A 19,064-nucleotide genomic window follows, 5' to 3' on the forward strand; every position below is an offset into this window, starting at 1 on the left:
GATAAAGTATAGATCTAAAAAAAGAGAGCTAACTTGGGAGGATTGGTGTAAGTTTCGGTTGTAATTTGATGTTATTGTTGTATGGTTTCGCTTTTGGTGGTGAGGCTTAGTTTGTATTTTCTTTCTTTGCCTCCGTTTTTTACGGTTCTAACATCTTGCTAGTTTTAATAAAATTTTGTTGGTCGTTCATAAAAGAAAAATAATAAAACTTTATCATATAGAAAAAAGAAGAAGAAAATAAAAGAAAACAAAAGCTTTATCATATACCTTCTAACATAAATTTATGAGCAAATCTTACAATAATATGTTATTCAACAAAGTACCAAATATTTATATTCTAGTTGTGTGTATATGTATTTAATATTATGAGAAAACTAACTTGAGTAGCTATATCATAAATGTTGGTAGGGTATGATCATCAAATTAATGTGATCCCACATAAAAGTATGATTGGAACACCATCCACATTATTTTCATGAGGTTTATTTCTAACTTTCAAAGGTTTTTGGGTCAAAATATGGAACAAAAAATTGAAATTAGTGGTGGATTTTAGTCAAATTGAAATTAGTGGTGGATTTTAGTCGATATACACATATACATACACACAATACAATTTATATAAATACTTTTATTGCAAAACCAATAATATATAAATATATTATATATTATGTATCAATAATTTTGATTGTGACATAAAAAATCTTTTATGTAACATATCTATATCTCTCTTTCCTTCTCTCTCATTACTTAGCTATCTTTTCTCTCTTATGATAGAGGTTTGGTTATGAAAGACTACTTAATCATAATTATAATCGAATGATTAGTTAATCATCGGTTAATCGGTTTTAGTTAAGTTAGATTTAATTGTCCAATGTATTTTTCATGTTCGTTTTTTTTCTTTGTTCTAATTAAAATTGATTAAGTTACAGTGTTCCAAGCTCACTTATGTAGTTTCGAAGCTATATGTTCCAAGTTATGTTATATACAACTACAAAATAAACTTAAATGTTTGAAGTTGGAAATAGATGTATAAAAGATTGGAATAGAAATATAAAATTTTGAAAAACATAAACATACAAGGTTCGGTTTGGTTTTGGTTAAAGTCGATTAACAACGAACATTATTTTTAGCCATAAACAAATGGTCAGTTAATCATACTCACTTGACCATAACCGTCAGTTTTGTTCGTCATAGTTAATTTCGATTTTCAATTATAGTTCGAGCTTTATTCACCCTTAATCTTTTATATGTTGCATACAACCGTATGATATGGTTATCACGGTTATCAATATTATATTCGTGCTTGAATAACCATGCTCATATATATATTATACAAACACTATATTTATAAATAAATCACAAATTTTGAGTCTTGTATTAAACTGTTCCAAAATAAAACAGAAAGCTGGTTTGCCCGAGAGGTTAAGGGGGAAGACTTAAGATCTTCTGCACATAAGTGCGCATGGGTTCGAACCCCATAGCCAGCATCTTAAAATATTAGTTTTTTATTACTTTTTGTTTTTTAACTTATTGGCTAACTACCTAACCTTTTGGCCTTTGTTACTTTTACTATATTTTAAAGTGATACTTGTAGTATCATTCTTACATATCAGGCCCATATACTTTTTTAAAATATTTGATTTATTTTTGTGAGACAATGATGCGAAGACTAGTCGTGTCGACTGTCGTCTCAATTCACTGTTGTACATTTGCTTATACGAATACCTAAATACATGAAGTAAATTGATATCATACTAGCAAGTTGTATTTGAAAAGCGATATCGGAAACACGAAATCTAAATCAAGTACAAGTTTGTTTTATCATATGGGTGCGAGTAATTGATAATAATGTTTTGGACTTTTTTTTCGTTAGAGTTGCAATGATGATAGGTTAGTGGATTGGCGAGTTGAACTAATGTACCAGGACACTACCCATATATTTATTTATGTCAAAGATATTAATATAAACCACCTGAACATGACCCGTATAAGTGTATAACCCATTATTCTAAACGAGTTGATAGGTTGACAAGTTGTAAATGGATTGGTAGTACAATGAAGTTCTAAACGGATCATAACCCGTATAAGTGTATAACCCATTTTTCTAAACGAGTTGATATGTTGACGGGTTGTAAATGGATTGATAGTACAATGAAGTTCTAAACGGATCATAAACGTGATGACAAGTTGTAATCTTGTAATATATGGTTTAAGCTGATTGGGTGGTTGACCTTACAAAATAATTTCCTTTTGTTTTCATTCTAACTTTAAGTGAGTTGAAGATTCAACCTGTTTAATTAAACATGTTAAACGTGTTAACGCAAACACGACCTCATAGTTCAACTAGGCTAAACAAGTCAACTCGAATATCACCTTATTAAGGAAATAAACTCAACGTTGTAATAGCAGTGAAAAAAATTGATAATTTAACACTCAACTTTGTAATAGCAGTTAAAAAATTCACATTCAAATAACATGTTATATGGGTGTGTTACGTGTGTAAGTGTGTAACTGTGTATAACTAAATTTATTATTAGCCTTGTTTGTTTCACCACTAGTTATGGGCCTACATCAGGCCCGGTGAGGGGAATACACAATACACTCAACTAGAGGTGCACTCATAAACTGGTTAACCGGTTTGTACCCGATTTCATAGTGAAGGTTAAGTATGCGCCAACATCTACTCGTATAACTTTCTAATCATTGATTATGGTTTTTAACAAATATATGTGTTTGGTAGACTATTAACCAAACCGAACAATATACGAAACCGGTTAGGGAGTTTCACATAGAAACCGGTTAGGTCCGGTTAAACGAAAATAGGTCATATATTTATTGTTTATTAGATAAATTTTAATAGGTTAAACTTAATTTCAATAGATTATTATCGGTTAACCACTTAATAGCCAAACAATATAGAGAAGATTAGCATGACCCATGCGTAAAGATGACACACACAAATCAAGTTAATAACCAAATCGAACCAAACCAAACCGTACCGGTAACATAGGTTAACAAGTTTTTAATCAAAAATCGTCTAGGAACTATAATCAGTTATTGACAAACCGATTTTAACCGTTTGACCAATAACCAATTGCGGTTAGTAACCGATAGTTCACAAATGGTTAACCGGTAATTGAAGTTTGAATATCTCTAGTTATGATAAGAATTAGAGGTGCACAAAATACCCGGTTCCAGACCCGACCCGAAACCGGCTCCTACCCGTACCTGACTCTCGAGTACGACTTGGTATTTGGTTTCTCCCTAGACTTGCACTCCGAACTGTTCCCATCTTTACCCGGTCAAAACCCGACCCGACCCGAAACCAGGAAAAAACTCGGAAAACCTTGTCAAATACCCGACCATTCTCGGAACCGGTTCCTACCCGACCCGGTTTTGACTTTTCTTGACCATAATCGGACACGGTTCCTAAAAATACGTGGTTTGTGCACCTCTAATATTAAGAATCTCTTAAAACGATTATGGCCCAGCCCGAGGTTATCCGACTGGCCCAACTGATAATAGATAGATAAATACCCGACCCAGGCTTACCGATCCATACTAACCGGGTCAAATATCCGGATCTAATGTTATATTGTTGTTCAAGAAACCAATTCACTCTTGAAAATAATAATAATAATAATAATAATAATAATAATAATAATAATAATAATAATAATACTCTTCTGAAATCAACGATCTATTATTCTATACTCTCTCTCGATTTACTGGTACAATCCCAATCGATTAATAATAATATTATTATTATTAACTTCCATTCGCTCTTTAATCTGATTACTTATATACACGCATTATTATTATTTTGAATTCGATCAGATTCATGTCTTAATAGTTAGGGTTTCGTTACGTAGTTTACTTTTTGTTTACTGAAATTGTACAGGTATCATGTGTGTAATTAGGTTTTACTTAGCTGATTGATAATGTAGTTCTAGTTATAGTAGCTAGCTTTTCAATCTGATTATGTTATTACTTATTAGTTATATATGCATTAATAGTTAGGGTTTTGTTACCGAATATACGTTTTGTTGTCATATTCGCTATGAATTCTGTTTTTTTACAGGAATTGGATGTTTAAGATGAAGTTGTTTAGGTGAAATTAGGTTTTACTCAGCTGATATTATTAGTGATAGGCATTATCTGGAATTCGATCAGATTCACGTGTTAATAGTTAGATTTCGTTACGTAATATACGTTTTTTTGTTGTTTTCTCTCTGAATTTACAGGAATTGGATGTTTAAAATGAAGTTGATTATGTGCAATTAGGTTTTACTCAGCTGATATTGTTAGTGATAGGCATTATTTAGAATTTGATCAGATTCATGTGTTAATAGTTACAGTTTCGTTTTACTTTTTGTTGTATTATACTTCGTGAATTTGTTTTGTTTACTGGTATAACAGGTTTTGGAGTTGAATATATTTTGATTTGTTATAGATTTATATAGAGGCCATCAAAATTGAAATCAAGTAGTTTAGGTGCAATTAGGTTTCACTTTGACAGGTGACTCGTAATGATATTGAGCTAGTTTTAACTGTTTCTATGGTTTGTTAGTTGATTAAAATAAAAGTGTAGCTTCCATAGGGACTGAAAGTTAAGATTTTTTTGATGAATTGTTGTTTTTAGGTGGAAATCATGAAGCTTGACTTTAGTGGACTAGAATCGAGTGCACCACTCTACGGGGGAAGTAATGAGTTGTTGTCTGATGGGCTCTCGGATTCCCCTTCATTTGATCTTCCAGTCACATCCGACGTGAGTTTTTTGTACCTCGTTATATTATACATTAATGCATCTTTTTTTTGTTATAACATTGATGAATGCATTATTATGCTAAAAACTACCTCGAATCTCTTGCTTCAGTTTGATGGATTCCAGAAGAATTCTATCCAAATGGTAAAGCCAGCAAAGGGGACAACCACCTTGGCTTTTATCTTTAAGGAGGGTGTGATGGTTGCTGCTGATTCCCGAGCTAGCATGGGAGGCTATATCTGTATGTACTTATTTCTTTCAACAGAAAAGTCAATTTATCCTTTATAATATATTGTGCAATTGCAGCATATGCATTCATTTTTTAACTTTCAACTTTCTATAACAAATTTTAATTGATTTAACATAACTTTTTTATTTGATGTGCTTAATTGTTTTGCAAAATGCGTGTGGACATTTACTTATCGTGTTTAAATATATTGAATATACTAGAAAAGTGGTATTTAGCTCATTGTGTGTATATCTACCCTCTGGAGACCAAGTTTATGATACATAGGATAGCTATATTGATACAATGTGTGTAGATGCTATATTTCTAGGCCTGTAGTGGTAACCTGGACACAAACATTGTCTTGAGGCTGAGGCCTAGTCTCTCTTTTAACTATTTGTTTTGCTACTATCTATACTTTTGGCGAATGGCTGGAAGTGGAAAATGGGCTAGTCAGGTGGGTTGGGTAAAAGTCAAAAAATGTGCAAGTTGCAATAGGCTGTTTTTGGTATAAGTTGACACAGTTTAGGTTGGGTTGACCCATAAATATCCTCTTTTTTCATTTTACCTGTTTTTATAAACAGCTAATTCATCATAATATAGTTAATAGGATTAAAAAAATTTAGTTCTACAGTTACAATGTATCTTTCCCTTTTAGCTATTTTTCTTTTCGTCTGGTCTATTAATGATTGTAAAAGTGACTGGGATTAATATCTGAATATTATTACAGTTATAAAGCATTAAAATGTCTAATACATCTTTCTGTTTTTCTTTCAGCATCTCAATCTGTGAAGAAAATCATTGAGATTAATCCCTATATGCTGGGTACAATGGCCGGTGGAGCTGCAGATTGCCAGTTCTGGCACAGAAATTTAGGCATTAAGGTAATCTTATTGTGTTGCATACGTACATCAGTTTTGCTATAGTAGCTTGCTTCTTTTTATATCTCCTTTGCCCAGGAAAAAACGTAACTTTCGAAGTTTTTGATAAATCTAAAAACCCTTTAGACTTTCAAAAAGCCAGGTAACAAGGACAGAACGATGACGTAGATGACTTTATGGTAACGTTAACCATGCTGACCTTTTCTTTGGGCATATTGATGTGGCTTGGAAACCTGTTTCCTGCTTACAATGTTGAAAACTACCTTAAAATTGTAATTTCAGAAATTTACGAGAGTATTCTTTTATGAATTTGGTTACTTGAAATAGACGTTGGGCCAAACTTGCTATCTTTTTATATATGTTTTTGTACTTGAAATATGATGTCCCATACAACATACCCTTTTGTGCCACGTCACGTCAAAACTGGAAACAAAAAGTAAATAATGTATACATTGTGGGCTAAACCAATACTTGTTATTTGTTTATTTTATTTCAGTGTCGTTTGCATGAATTGGCAAACAAGAGAAGGATTTCAGTGACCGGTGCGTCAAAAATGCTAGCAAATATATTATATTCTTACCGTGGAATGGGCTTGTCTGTCGGGACAATGATTGCAGGATGGGATGAAAAGGTATACATACACTCACAGAATCATACATCCAAGTGTTGTTTTCTGTACATTAGTTTCATGTTTGACATGTTTGAGGTTGTTGTAAAGTTTTACATATTTTACATTTTGTAGGGCCCGGGTCTGTACTATGTAGACAGTGAAGGAGGCCGCTTGAAGGGAACAAAGTTTTCAGTTGGGTCCGGTTCACCATATGCTTATGGTGTGCTAGATAGCGGGTGAGCCCCATACCTGGAACAGTTACACATGCTTTAAAATATCTGCTTTTAATATGAAATGTTAATAGCTTCAAAATGTATAGCCCTGCTTGCGGTGCGCACATATGATGTATATATGTGTGAACCCTCGGGTGGGCAAAAGTGAAATTGCACTAATTTTGACGTTATTTTACTAATCTCGTGAAAATCACGTTAAAAGTGACGGACGGTTAATCAGGCCTCATGTAGTGGCGTTGATAGCTGAAAGATAAGGGTACATGCACCGATCAGCCGGTGTCCCGATGATTGAGTGCTATGTGCCTTATGTCCAAGGCTTGATGCAAAACTACTATCGAGCCGGGGGTCTCACCGGAAGCAGCCTCTCTATCCCTATGGGGTAGAGGTAAGGCTGCCTACATCTTACCCTCCTCAGACCCTACCATAGCTTTGCTATTGGTGGGATATACTGAGTACGATGATGATGATGATGATGACTAGGTCTGTAAACGAACCGAACAAACAAGGGCATGTTCGTGTTCGTTCATTTAACTTAAACGAACCTGAACATGAAGACTTAATCGAACGCATATTTTGTGTTTGAGGGAGCATGTTCATGTTCGTTTATGTTTGTTTGTTTGTTTAAGTTCTAAACGAACAGTTCACGAACATAAATGAACGTAACTGAACATATATGAACAAACGTAAATGAACACAAACAAACATAAACGAATATAAATAAAAGAACGTTCACGAACACAAGTGAATGAACGAAACATGTGTTCATGTTCGTTCGTTTAATTATATAAACAATCTTCCCGCCGAACAGTTCACCGGACGTTCGGTTTGTTTACAGGTCTATAAAATAACATCATAACATTGTTGAAGTTTGATTTATTTACATACGGTTTCATCTTGTCTTAATATTTCAATTTGGTAGATACAAATATGATTTGACAATCGATGAAGCGGCTGAGTTGGCTAGAAGAGCCATCTATCATGCAACATTCCGTGATGGAGCTAGTGGCGGTGTTGCTAGCGGTACGCCCCCCCTACCTCTCAAATTTGTTAATTCTTTTAATAAATAATAAGCGTCAAATATAACTAACCCCGTTTATAAGTGTATAATAACCTTTTGGTGTTTTTTTTATTTTAGTTTATCATGTGGGCCCGAACGGATGGACAAAGCTATCGGGTGATGATGTTGGTGAACTTCACTATTCCTACTACCCTGTTGAACCAGCCGTTGTTGAACAGGAAATGACCGACTCAACCTGAGTCGAACGGGTTTCTGTCGGTAGTTTGTTAAAGATGTTCCGATTTTAATGTACTTCTGTTATGATTTAACGTTTTCAAATTACATTATCTTGTTTCTTGTTTATTACTAGAGTTTGACATTCTCGTTCCTTCATCTAAAGATTCGGACACTTTTATTAGTAATTTAAAGGGCTAATGTCGTAAAATAGTTGCATGGTTAGATTGGTTTATCCATTGTGTGTTTATATAGACTGAATCGGGTTGGTCAACAAAAAGTAAAAAAATCGGTTTATAAAAGCCGGGTCGGGTTATAAATTGGTTTTGGCAGGAGAAATGTTTGAAGTTTGAACATCAAATTGATTCTAGCCGTTTGGAACAAAAAAAACCCGGGTTTTTTTGACATGTTTTTCAACTTGGGTCGAGTTGGCGAGTTGGGTTGGGTCCAAACTGGATTTTTAGTGGTGGGTTGCGTTATAGACGAGTTTGGCGGGTCCGAACCGTTTATTTTACTCCTCTAGGTTATACAGACCACCACCAATCTGATAATTTTGATATTGTTCACATGTTAGAACAGCCAATAACTTGTCTTGGATTGTTGGTTGCTAACAAATAACAATTCACATTTTACTTCTTTTGTTGGAGACAGGTTAGGACCAGATGTTGGTTTAAGTTGTGTCGTTAAATGGGATTTGGGACTACGGGTGGAAAAAACGAGCAAAACGATCAACCTGTCTAGACTAAAACAAGTTTGTCGGTTTGGCCGGTTTAAGATCGAAGCGGTTTGGTTGGTGGTTTGATGGCTCGTTCCGGTTTAAAACTTGAAACTCTGCGTAAATTGAAGTGCGTTTAACTTTTATTATTTGCATATGCATTTTATATAGTATATATTATGAAAACGGTTCATTCACGAATGTAAGTTTTCTTCTGAATCTATAATTTTGTCAATTATTAAATCGTAACTTTTTATCACTTGAAAAGTACCGTCTTGATAATGTTGCGCTATAAGCCTGAAGAAACACTAATTTACCCCGGGCAGACTACGGATAATCTGGGGGTTAAATAGATGTTTCCCACGAGGGTTAGGTCCGGCCAAGATGGTTATTCTTCTGATGACCTGCAAAACAGACACCGTGAGCTCGTCACTGAGAAGGGGGGGTTCCTCCTTGTGACCACCCTCCGGCGTGAGAATCAGACTAGATTGCTCTGAATATAAGTGTATATTAAGAGAAACAGCTAGAGAAGATAAGATGAAGATACCGTTCCAAGGTGTTGGAGTATTTATAGCCGAAGGTAGGTTTCCAAGCAGGTAAAGCCAGCTGTATAATATTCCTTTTCTACCAACTGTGGGCTACGCACGTGCCATGCTGGTGGTTGGTGGGTAGGCAGCGGCTGATAGTGACATGGCCGGCTGTGTACTATTCCTTTTCCACCAACTGCAGGCTATGTACGTGCCACGACAAGGGTTGGTGAGTAGGCAGCGGCTGATAGTGACATTTTGTACTAGAGCGTGCTCCTCCTCGTACTGTTGTCGGTGAGCTGTCACCCTGTGATTGGTTCATGGGCTGCTTTGGTCAGATCTTGTCTATTTTGTACATACCTTGGCAGGTATAGTACAAAAGATCTTTCAGAAGCGTACGGACAGGCTCATTTGGGCAGGAGTATTCCCGCCTTGCTCATTCCTTCAGGTGACATTACTGAATTATTGAGTTAGTGCCTTGTGCGTGTAGCCTTGCTATTAGTGCGGGTAGCCTTCCCTAATGGCTTGTATCCGCAGCTGCGGGAACAGACGGGGTACTTCACCATTGGGAGGCTTTTCCTGCGGGAACAGCTGGCGTACTGCGCGTAAGGTCTTCATCTCTGAGCATGATGGGTCCTGCGGAACCAGTTGGTCCTTGCGCAGACGTCCCTCTTCAAGGTGAGTCTTGCGGGTCCAACTGGGCTCTGCTGGGACCTACCTCTTCAAGTCCCCCCAGTCCAATGTTCTTCTCATGAATTGTTAATAAGTGAGGTGAACTTTTGGACTTAAGCAAGGGGTTTTGAAAAGGGTTTTTAGTTTTAAGGTTTTCCGTGGGGATTTTTCCCGCGGTTTTCCTAATGTCACTCGCAGAAATTCCCGACTTTTCTGCCTAATCTTTGGTTGTGATGCGGGTAGGTGTTTAACCCCTTCGCACATCGGGAGCGTTGAGTTTCACTTGCATAGATTCTTCACGAGGTTTTGGTAGTTTCGGACATAGTGATCAGTTATGTTAAACCACCAATTCCGCCTTGAAGTTTCAAACAAGCTAGTTCTCAAAGTTCCCGCTATGCGGATGTGCTATTTCCCTTTCCGCAAGCACGGTCCGGAAGATCCTTGGTTTCAATTCCCTGCAAGTGCTAAGTATGTGAAGGGTTTCGCCTTGACACTGTACCCGCACTCGTCTTATAGTTTCTTTACTTCCAAGGTATTCTTGGCTTCAATTCCCTGCAGGTGCTAGGTATGTGAAGGGTTTCGCCTTGACACTGTACCCGCACTTGTCTTACGGTTTCTTGGGTACCAAGGTAAGTGGGTATATTCCCTCTTATTTTTGAATCTTTGAATCTTTTTGAAATTCGAAGAGTTGGTGAAAGGATAAGAACAGTCCAAACTGTTGAAGGGACGTTAGTGTCGTCCGATGGTTTCTTCTGACAGTTTCAGGACGTGCAGGAAGTTATGGCGACGTGACAGTATATGGTCATTCCAGACCATTTTTCAGGCGCGTGGGCGCGAGTTTTCGGGCGCGTGGGTGCGAAGTTTACGGCGCGCGTCCTGTCAACAGCTGTTGCCAGCTTGCTTTTTCCACGTGTCATAGTTTCATTGCACCTGCGTTTTCCTCTCTCTTTCGCATTAAATTCATCGCATTCATTGCGATGAGTATATAAAGGGAGGAGAGGATGCATCTCAACTCACAGTTTCACTTCCTTCTTCTTCTAAGCGATTTCCGGCGAATACTCTAACTTTTGTCGAGCATTCTCCTGAAATCGTTCCTTCTTTACATCTAAAACATGTCTTCCGTTCACGATCCTGAAGTTACTGCTGAAGAATCGGACGTGTATTCCGAGAACCTGACGTCCACGTCTGATAAGGACGATAAGAGTACTGCTGGCGAGTGCCAGTGTGCTCTTCCCGTCGACCTTTATCAGTACATCGTCAGGAAGTTCATGCTCGAGTCCTTCGAGCCTGAGTTTCCTGAGCCTCATCAGACGGTGTACGATGCCCCCAAAGGCAAGATAGGGGTATATGCTGCATTCTTCGTCTATGGGAATCTCAGGTTCCCATTGACGAAGTTTGTATACCGTGTTTTGGAGAGACACGGTGTGCACCTGACGGAGGTACACCCAATGGCGATCGCCAAGATCCGCCATTTTGAATGGGTGTGCCTCATTCTGGGTGTGGAGCCCCATGTCGACCGCCTGATGACCTTCTACTCCTGGAGGTGCATCCAAGGCTGGTACACCTTGGTCACTCGGATCAAGGGTTTGAAGATCTGTGCTACCGAGCGCAGTCTTCGGTCTTGGAAGCGGGAGTTTTTCTATATCTCTGCCCGTGTCGTCCCTATTGCGATGACATTCAAGAACGGGAGAGCACTCCCCAACCTTCATGCCTCCAACTACCAGGAGGCGGAATGGTTTACCAAGATCTCCCGGATCCAGACTCCGGTTTACCGCTTTGCGGAGTCTGGGATGGTGATGCTCGGTATGAGCCGGGTGTGGAAAGATGCTGGGGCAGAGGCGCCACAGATTCCCATCGTCCTCGAATACGGTTTGAACTCTATCCCTTACGGTATGCTTCATATTATTTGCTAATTTAGGGTTTTTGTTCTAACCATTTCTCTTTTTATTTTCAGAGGGGAACAACTTGCAGTCGCTTCTGCAACCGCGGGAGAGCGGTGGTCCAGCTCGGTTGGGTACTCGTGCTCGTGACGAGAACGAGTTGCCCATCCTTGAGCAAACGGCGGATCGGTTTGTGGAGGTCTACCCGCCAGGCCACGAGATTCTGAGCGCCACGCGGCCAGGTAAGGGATTATTTAACCCTCGCCCTCTCAATGCTCAAACCTCTGACGGAATTCCTCTAATTTTGTCATCTTCTGATGAGGAATCCGCAGATGGTCCTTTCTTCGCGAGGAAGAAGAAGGCTGCTGGCGGGAAGGGCAAGGCGAAGGTTGCCTCCACTGCCGATCAGGGGAGCCGGTCTGACTCGGAGACCGAAAGCGAGGAGGTGGCGGGGAACCCTGGTGGTGGTGAGACCACTGTTCCGGAGGTTGAGACAGCTGTCACCTCCGGGCAGCCCAGTACGACGACGGTGACCGGCGTGAAGAGGCCGGCTCCATCGGGCTCGTCCCCGCCTCACCATCAAGCTCAAGAGAACTCGTAAGTATAAACTTCATTTACTTTATACTGCATATCTTTCCGCCATTATATCTAAATATGTTTTCATGCAGGCGTGGATGTAACCGCATTCCAGAGTGGAGCGGGAAGGAGCAGTTCTGGACCCATGACGGTAGGTTTGGTCAACCTACCCGAGGCGATGACCCAGGCGGCCACGCCTGTTTGCAGTATTGGTTCAGTTTCTCATCCCGTTGAGGCAACTGTTTCAACTGTAACATTATCCCCGCCGGCTGTCAGTGCCATCTTCACGGAATCCTTCACTGAGCCGGCGGTGGTTTCTCCTGCGGGTTCTTCCGCAGCGACGGCCACGGTTGTGAGTTCACCTCCGGTGAGTTCACCTCCGTTGGTTTCTACCGCGGCGGCCTCCACCATGCCTCCTCCGGCGCCGGCTGCCACGGCCGGTCCTTCAGGTATGTTCAGGGTTGGGGCGTCTAGCCAATCTTTGCCTCCTTCCCGTCTCCTTGACCTTTTGGATGGATATCCCTTAGGTTCAGGTGATGGGTTTGGTGGCTATCGGCCTGTTGTCGACCCTACGGGTGCGTGGGGTTATCTTGGCCTTATATCCCTTTTATCATTTTTTTTTTCTAACTGTTTTTTGTTTTACTGCAGTTCGTGATTCCAACGAGGTGTACGCTCCTCGGTGGAGTATCCGCCGGGGAACGACCCTCCGGACTGCTGCGGATTGTGTGGAGTGGGCACGCCACACCGCCCCAAGTGGTGCGCTGGGGGAAGCCATGTCAAGCTATCAGGAGGGTAGGCTGACTAATGAGCTTCGAATTCTCCTTGCCCGGATGTAGCCGCGCGTCGAGTTGCTTTGTCGTGATAACGACAAGTTAAAGACGGCGCGTAGCCTGGAAGTGGCTCAGGCGCGGGCTATCCGGGAGGAGAATAAGAGGCTTGCCGCCGTTGCTGCGGAAAAGGAGAAGGCCTTCAAGGCCCTCGAGGTTGAAGTTCAGGCCCGGCTTGAGGCCCGTTCCAAGGCTACCCAAGCTGTTAACGAACAGTTCGGTTGGCTAAGGAAACCGCACGGAACGCAACTGAGAGGGCCACCAAGGCTGAAGTTGTTGCTGAGCCTCTACGCACCGAGAATGAGGAGCTTAAAGCCAAACTAGAGAGGCTCCAGCAGGCTCATGATGCCTTGGCCATGGAAGACTCCAAGAAGCTCCAAGAGATCTTGGACCAGAGGGGTATGCTTGACCACACTGAGCGTAAGCTAAAGGGCGTTGAAGAGGCTGCAGCTAAAGATGTGTTGCTTGCCAACCTTATTAAAAACGAAGCCGAATGCGCCCGTGATGAAGCTCAAGCTGCCCTCCAGGAGGCTCTGGTTACCAAGGAATGGCTTCTTCGAGAAGCGTTGTCGCAGGTATGCGCAGCTTCATAATTTCTTTATGCTTTTCCTTACACTTAGAAGAGTTTTTGATATACTTCTGTTTTGTAGGTTGTGCATCGGGTTCTTACGAACACATCTTATGACGATGCCATGAGCGCAGCCCTCAACGCTTCTCATGAGGATGGGGAAAAGGCTGGCTTCCTGCTTGGTCTGGGGTTTGTTGAGAAGGGCATCCCGCCTTCCAACTTCCCTCTTTATGACGTGGACACTGAAGCTGCCTATGACCAAGCAGTGAACCAGTATGCTGCCTTCCCGCATCCAGTGGTGGAGAAGGTGAACGAAATTGCTGCTGCTGATGATGGGCTAACCATTCTCAAGACTTTCCTTGAACCGCCACAGCCAACTGATGGTGCGGGTTCGAGTGGGTTTGGAGGGAGTGGTCCTGAAATTTGAACCTTGAGATCCCTTCCCACCGTTAGGATAGATTTACATTACTGTAGGCGGGTAGATACCTGGCCATTCTTGTAATGTTTGAATTTTTTATGAAATATAAATGTTTGTGCGGGTAGGACCGTCACTTTCACTTAATGACTTGCTTTATAAACGTTATATGACTTGCTCATGCATATTATAGTTTAATTTGGCACTTGTGCCTCATAAACAATATATGATTCGCTCGTGCATATTTTAGTTTAACTTAGCAATTTTCCAAGTGTTTTGGATAAGTTAACCTTTCGATGCGTGGTTGTCAATAGGTTAGTGTTCAGTTTCCTCTATCATGAGTGTGCGGGTAGGACCGTCACTTTCATTTAGTGGGATGACCAATCTTCACCTATAACTGACCTGCGTGAAGGTTTTCCTCATCTTTTCCTTAGAAATTTTTGCCGTTTTTTGTGTTTATGCGGGTTTTGCCGCCGTCCACACGCGACGACTTCCCCACTTATTTATGCGGTGAATACCGGCATCAATGTTTTGAATAAGTTAAACCTTTCGACGCGCGGTTGTCAATAGGTTAATGTTCAGTTTCCTCTATAAGGATTGTGCGGGTAGGACCGTCACTTTCATTTAGTGGGATGACCAAACTTTACCTATAACTGACCTGCGTGAAGGTTGTCCTCATCTCTTAGAAATTTTTGCCGTTTTTTGTGTTTATGCGGGTTTTGCCGCCGTCCACACGCAACGACTTACTTCCCCACTTATTTATGCGGTGAATACCGGCATATCAGTGTGGAAAGTTAAGTATAAATGTAAGACCATCAGCGTCAATGTGATAAGGAGAATCATTTCCATTAGAAGTGGCTCTAGGCCTTTTCTTTACAAGTTTGGAATTGATCTACATGCAGCCTGCGTAATTGAGCTCCCTTCCATGTTCTTGGGATGGGGGTGTCATCGAGCCTTTCGAGCCGATATGCACCTGGTTCAGAATCTCGTTGTTTACGCAGTATGTAGTCTCCGACATTGAAGCTGCAGTATCATTCGTGTTTTCCCCAACTGGGGTTCTACACGCATTAGCCTGCTCAGCGTTCATTACGCCACGAGGTGTGTGAGTTTCCCATCTCTGACAAATGCTTCGACGACGTCCTTCAAGTCTATGCATTCCTCGGTGGTGTGGCCTTTTGTCCTGTGGAAGTCACAGGATTTGCTTTGATCAGCGTTTGGACGCTGTCGGATAATTGGAGCTTCTGGCCATGGGAGCCTCTCGGTGGCGAATATCTCGGTGACGCTTTTGGTGAGTGGCGTCCATCTGGAGTTCCGGTTCGACAACTGCATGTTATCCTTTCCGCCTAACCGAGGGTGCGAGCCGGATGAGGTGTCAAAGTTTACCCTTGACTGCCAAATACCTAGCTTCCTCTTTTTGTTTAGTCGGGCGGTAAGGACGTTGTTTTCTCTTGTTTTCTGAGTGTAGAGGTTTGTGCTCTGGGGAAGATCCCTACCCAGTTGCTTTTCCGTTTCCGCGAAGCGTTTAGCTGCTGTCATGATGGCATCCCATGTGGATGGCATGCCGTTTTTACCCGTCAATGTGCGAATAAGCTCTAGGTATTCGGCGCCTTGGATGAAAGCTGCGCGAACAAGATCCTCGCTTATGGTACCCAGACTCAGCTTCTTTGAGTTGAAGCGAGTGATGAAGTCTAGTAATGACTCATCTTCCTCTCGGATGCAGTTGAGGATCGTCCATTGCTCTTCGGTATACTTTCGTTGTTGGCTGAAGTGTTGGCTGAACTTCTGCTGGAAGTCTGCCCAATCGTAGATGTGGTGGACCGGTAAACGGTCGAACCACGCTCTGGCTGCCCCAACAAGCGTCATTTGGAACATGTAACACCACATGGGTTCCGTCCAATTGCTGACGGTTGCCCCCGCTATGAATCTGTTCAAATGATCGTCTGGGTCAGATATACCATCATATGTGCATATATTGGACATTTGTTTGGCACTTCTCGGGGCAATTGCTTCCGCAATGTCCCTTGCAAATTTAGACGTTCCCGCATTTGTAGCTGTTGGTCTAAAGGTTTTGGAGAAGTCACGTGGGTTTCGTCCCGCGTTTTTTGGTTTGAAGGTTTCTCCAAAATTCCTTCTCGGTTGGAAGTCCGTTTCTTTGCGCTTCCCTTTCGTTCTATGAAGAGGGTTTGCGTCGCTGTCGGACTCCTCCCGATCATCGTCCCAGTATTCGCACTCATTGCTCATGTTGAGCTGTTGTCGAGTGCTTCCGAATTCGTCAGCCTGTTGGAGTGAACGTATGCGTTCATCCAACTCAGCTTGGAATTCCCTCTGACGTGCTTCCGCCCACGCTTTAACTTGATCAAGTGTTTGGCGGGGGAGTCTCGTCTGTTGTTTCTCCAGCTGGGTATCGGTGAATCCCAGTGAAGGATTGTTTACTGCACTTGCCCCGGCTTGGGTAACCGGGGTAGTGTTCGTAAAATTTACTGCACTTGCCCCGGCTTGGGTAATCGGGGTAGTGTTTGTAAAATTTGTGTACTCGCCGGTGTTCCCCCCAGTAGCTGGGGTTTTAGTTACCGGGGTTTCTTGGTCACTAGCTGGCCTTGGGACCGGAGTAACGTTAACCATCTTTCCAGAAGTTTTGAAAAAACTGAAAAAGAATAAGTTCTAGCTTTTATGCACGGATGGCGCCAATGAAGAAACACTAATTTACCCCGGGCAGACTACGGATAATCTGGGGGTTAAATAGATGTTTCCCACGAGGGTTAGGTCCGGCCAAGATGGTTATTCTTCTGATGACCTGCAAAACAGACACCGTGAGCTCGTCACTGAGAAGGGGGGGGGGGTTCCTCCTTGTGACCACCCTCCGGCGTGAGAATCAGACTAGATTGCTCTGAATATAAGTGTATATTAAGAGAAACAGCTAGAGAAGATAAGATGAAGATACCGTTCCAAGGTGTTGGAGTATTTATAGCCGAATGTAGGTTTCCAAGCAGGTACAACCAGCTGTATAATATTCCTTTTCTACCAACTGTGGGCTACGTACGTGCCATGCTGGTGGTTGGTGGGTAGGCAGCGGCTGATAGTGACATGGCCGACTGTGTACTATTCCTTTTCCACAAACTGCAGGCTATGTGCGTGCCACGACAAGGGTTGGTGAGTAGGCAGCGGCTGATAGTGACATTTTGTACTAGAGCGTGCTCCTCCTCGTACTGTTGTCGGTGAGCTGTCACCCTGTGATTGGTTCATGGGCTGCTTTGGTCAGATCTTGTCTATTTTGTCCATACCTTGGCAGGTATAGTACAAAAGATCTTCCAGAAGCGTACGGACTGGCTCATTTGGGCGGGAGTATTCCCGCCTTGCTCATTCCTTCAGGTGACATTACTGAATTATTGAGTTAGTGCCTTGTGCGTGTAGCCTTGCTATTAGTGCGGGTAGCCTTCCCTGATGGCTTGTATCCGCAGCTGCGGGAACAGACGGGGTACCTCACCATTGGGAGGCTTTTCCTGCGGGAACAGCTGGCGTACTGCGCGTAAGGTCTTCATCTCTGAGCATGATGGGTCCTGCGGAACCAGTTGGTCCTTGCGCAGACGTCCCTCTTCAAGGTGAGTCTTGCGGGTCCAACTGGGCTTTGCTGGGACCTACCTCTTCAAAGCCCTTTTGAACCATTATGAAATAAATAATTATAACATTTTGAAATTTTAAGGGTAGATTATTAAAGAGAATATATAGTGGTAGCTGATTGAAATTTAACCTTAAAAAAAAATAAAATTATTAAAAATCTTGATTAAATTTAATATTAACAGCCACTTTTTGTAATTTTCCTTAAAGAAAGCCATGTGTACACAAAATCCGCTTTGGGAAATCTGGATTTTATACTTTTATAGACAAACACAATATATATATGAGTTTTTTACCAAACTAGTGTAGTTGGTAAAATTATTTATCAAAATAGTGTACTTTGAAATTTAATTACTAAAATGGGTATTTTAGTGGGATCCACCACTCCGCCCATTTTTTCTCTCTCTACCTAGACCACCACCACCAACTCCGATCTAATAATCCGGCGACCACTAATAACACATTTAGCCGCTGTTGGTCCGTCATCGAATTTCTCGTAACAGGTAGCTATCTCGACCAATAGTCTTTCGGGTCGGATCATCAACCCAACCCCATAACTCAAGAATCCGGGTCTTCGTAAAACCCTAAACCCAATATGAAATGCTGCTTCTGGATCCTTATTCTATCTCGATCTCGTATTTGTATAATATTTCTTTGGATACTTAATTCCATATTTGTAAGATACGGTTGTGGTGCATTCCTCCGGCGTTACCTCTGCCTCCCGGAGCATTTTCTTTTGTCGCCGGAAATTTCTCCTCTTTCGCCGGAGTTTCCACCGCCGTCGCTGGAGAAGCAGAAAACTCGTGCTTCTTAAGCCCATCTTGTACCAAATATTTCAATTCATCCAAAGCCTCCCGGTTGAAAAAAAATTGTAAATTTGTAAGATACGGTGGCGGTTCATTCCTTCGGCGTTACCTCTGCCTCCCGGTGGTCGAGATAGCTACCTGTTACGGGAAATTCGGTGACGGACTAACTGTGTTATTGGTAGTCGCTGGATTATTAGATCGGAGTTGGTGGTGGTGGTCTAGGTAGAGAGAGGAAAAATGGGTTTAGAAGAAAAAGAAGATGGAGTAGTGGGTCTCACTAAAATACCTATTTTAGTAATTAAGTTTCAAAGTACATTACTTTGGTAAATAATTTTACCAACTACACTAGTTTGGTAATATTATATTATTATAACTTTTTAATCTTAAGGGACCGTAAGCAAAACAAAAAAATAAAAAAAAAAAATAAAATTGTATCACTGATTATTGTTTTTATTATAGAGTTCCAAAACAAAGCCAAGTTAGAAAAGCTTCCATTTTTTTTTCAAATTGTCTTTAA

General features: G+C 41.4%; 1 protein-coding gene and 2 non-coding genes across 3 annotated transcripts; all 3 read left to right on the forward strand.

Moving 5' to 3' along the window:
- Positions 1-1,404: 1,404 nt before the first annotated feature.
- Positions 1,405-1,487, forward strand: TRNAL-UAA (transfer RNA leucine (anticodon UAA)). The gene has a single exon. It is a non-coding gene; the product is annotated as a tRNA-Leu (tRNA).
- A 1,392-nt stretch (positions 1,488-2,879) lies between these two features.
- On the forward strand, positions 2,880-2,983 carry LOC143551505 (U6 spliceosomal RNA). Its single transcript, XR_013138511.1, has one exon. It is a non-coding gene; the product is annotated as a U6 spliceosomal RNA (small nuclear RNA).
- Positions 2,984-3,660: 677 nt separating this feature from the next.
- LOC143551475 (proteasome subunit beta type-5-B-like) lies at positions 3,661-8,067 on the forward strand. Its single transcript, XM_077041900.1, has 8 exons — positions 3,661-3,731; positions 4,643-4,768; positions 4,877-5,006; positions 5,769-5,875; positions 6,369-6,503; positions 6,615-6,718; positions 7,635-7,735; positions 7,851-8,067. Exons 2-8 carry the CDS (start codon positions 4,652-4,654, stop codon positions 7,970-7,972), a joined length of 816 nt encoding a protein of 271 aa, XP_076898015.1. The 5' UTR covers positions 3,661-3,731; positions 4,643-4,651; the 3' UTR covers positions 7,973-8,067.
- The last annotated feature ends 10,997 nt before the right edge of the window (positions 8,068-19,064 follow it).

Source organism: Bidens hawaiensis, unplaced genomic scaffold (genome assembly GCF_021521415.1).
Source record: "Bidens hawaiensis isolate Kalapana, Puna unplaced genomic scaffold, B.hawaiensis_p1.1 tig00016458_1, whole genome shotgun sequence".
Classification (NCBI taxonomy): domain Eukaryota; kingdom Viridiplantae; phylum Streptophyta; class Magnoliopsida; order Asterales; family Asteraceae; genus Bidens; species Bidens hawaiensis.

Bases quoted from the DNA above. Each gene is read 5' to 3' on its own strand.
- LOC143551475 (XM_077041900.1), top strand. From the start codon at position 4,652: ATGAAGCTTGACTTTAGTGGACTAGAATCGAGTGCACCACTCTACGGG. The intron at 4,769-4,876 runs GTGAGTTTTTTG...CTCTTGCTTCAG, and splicing joins ATCTTCCAGTCACATCCGAC to TTTGATGGATTCCAGAAGAA. The intron at 7,736-7,850 runs GTACGCCCCCCC...TTTTTATTTTAG, and splicing joins TAGTGGCGGTGTTGCTAGCG to TTTATCATGTGGGCCCGAAC.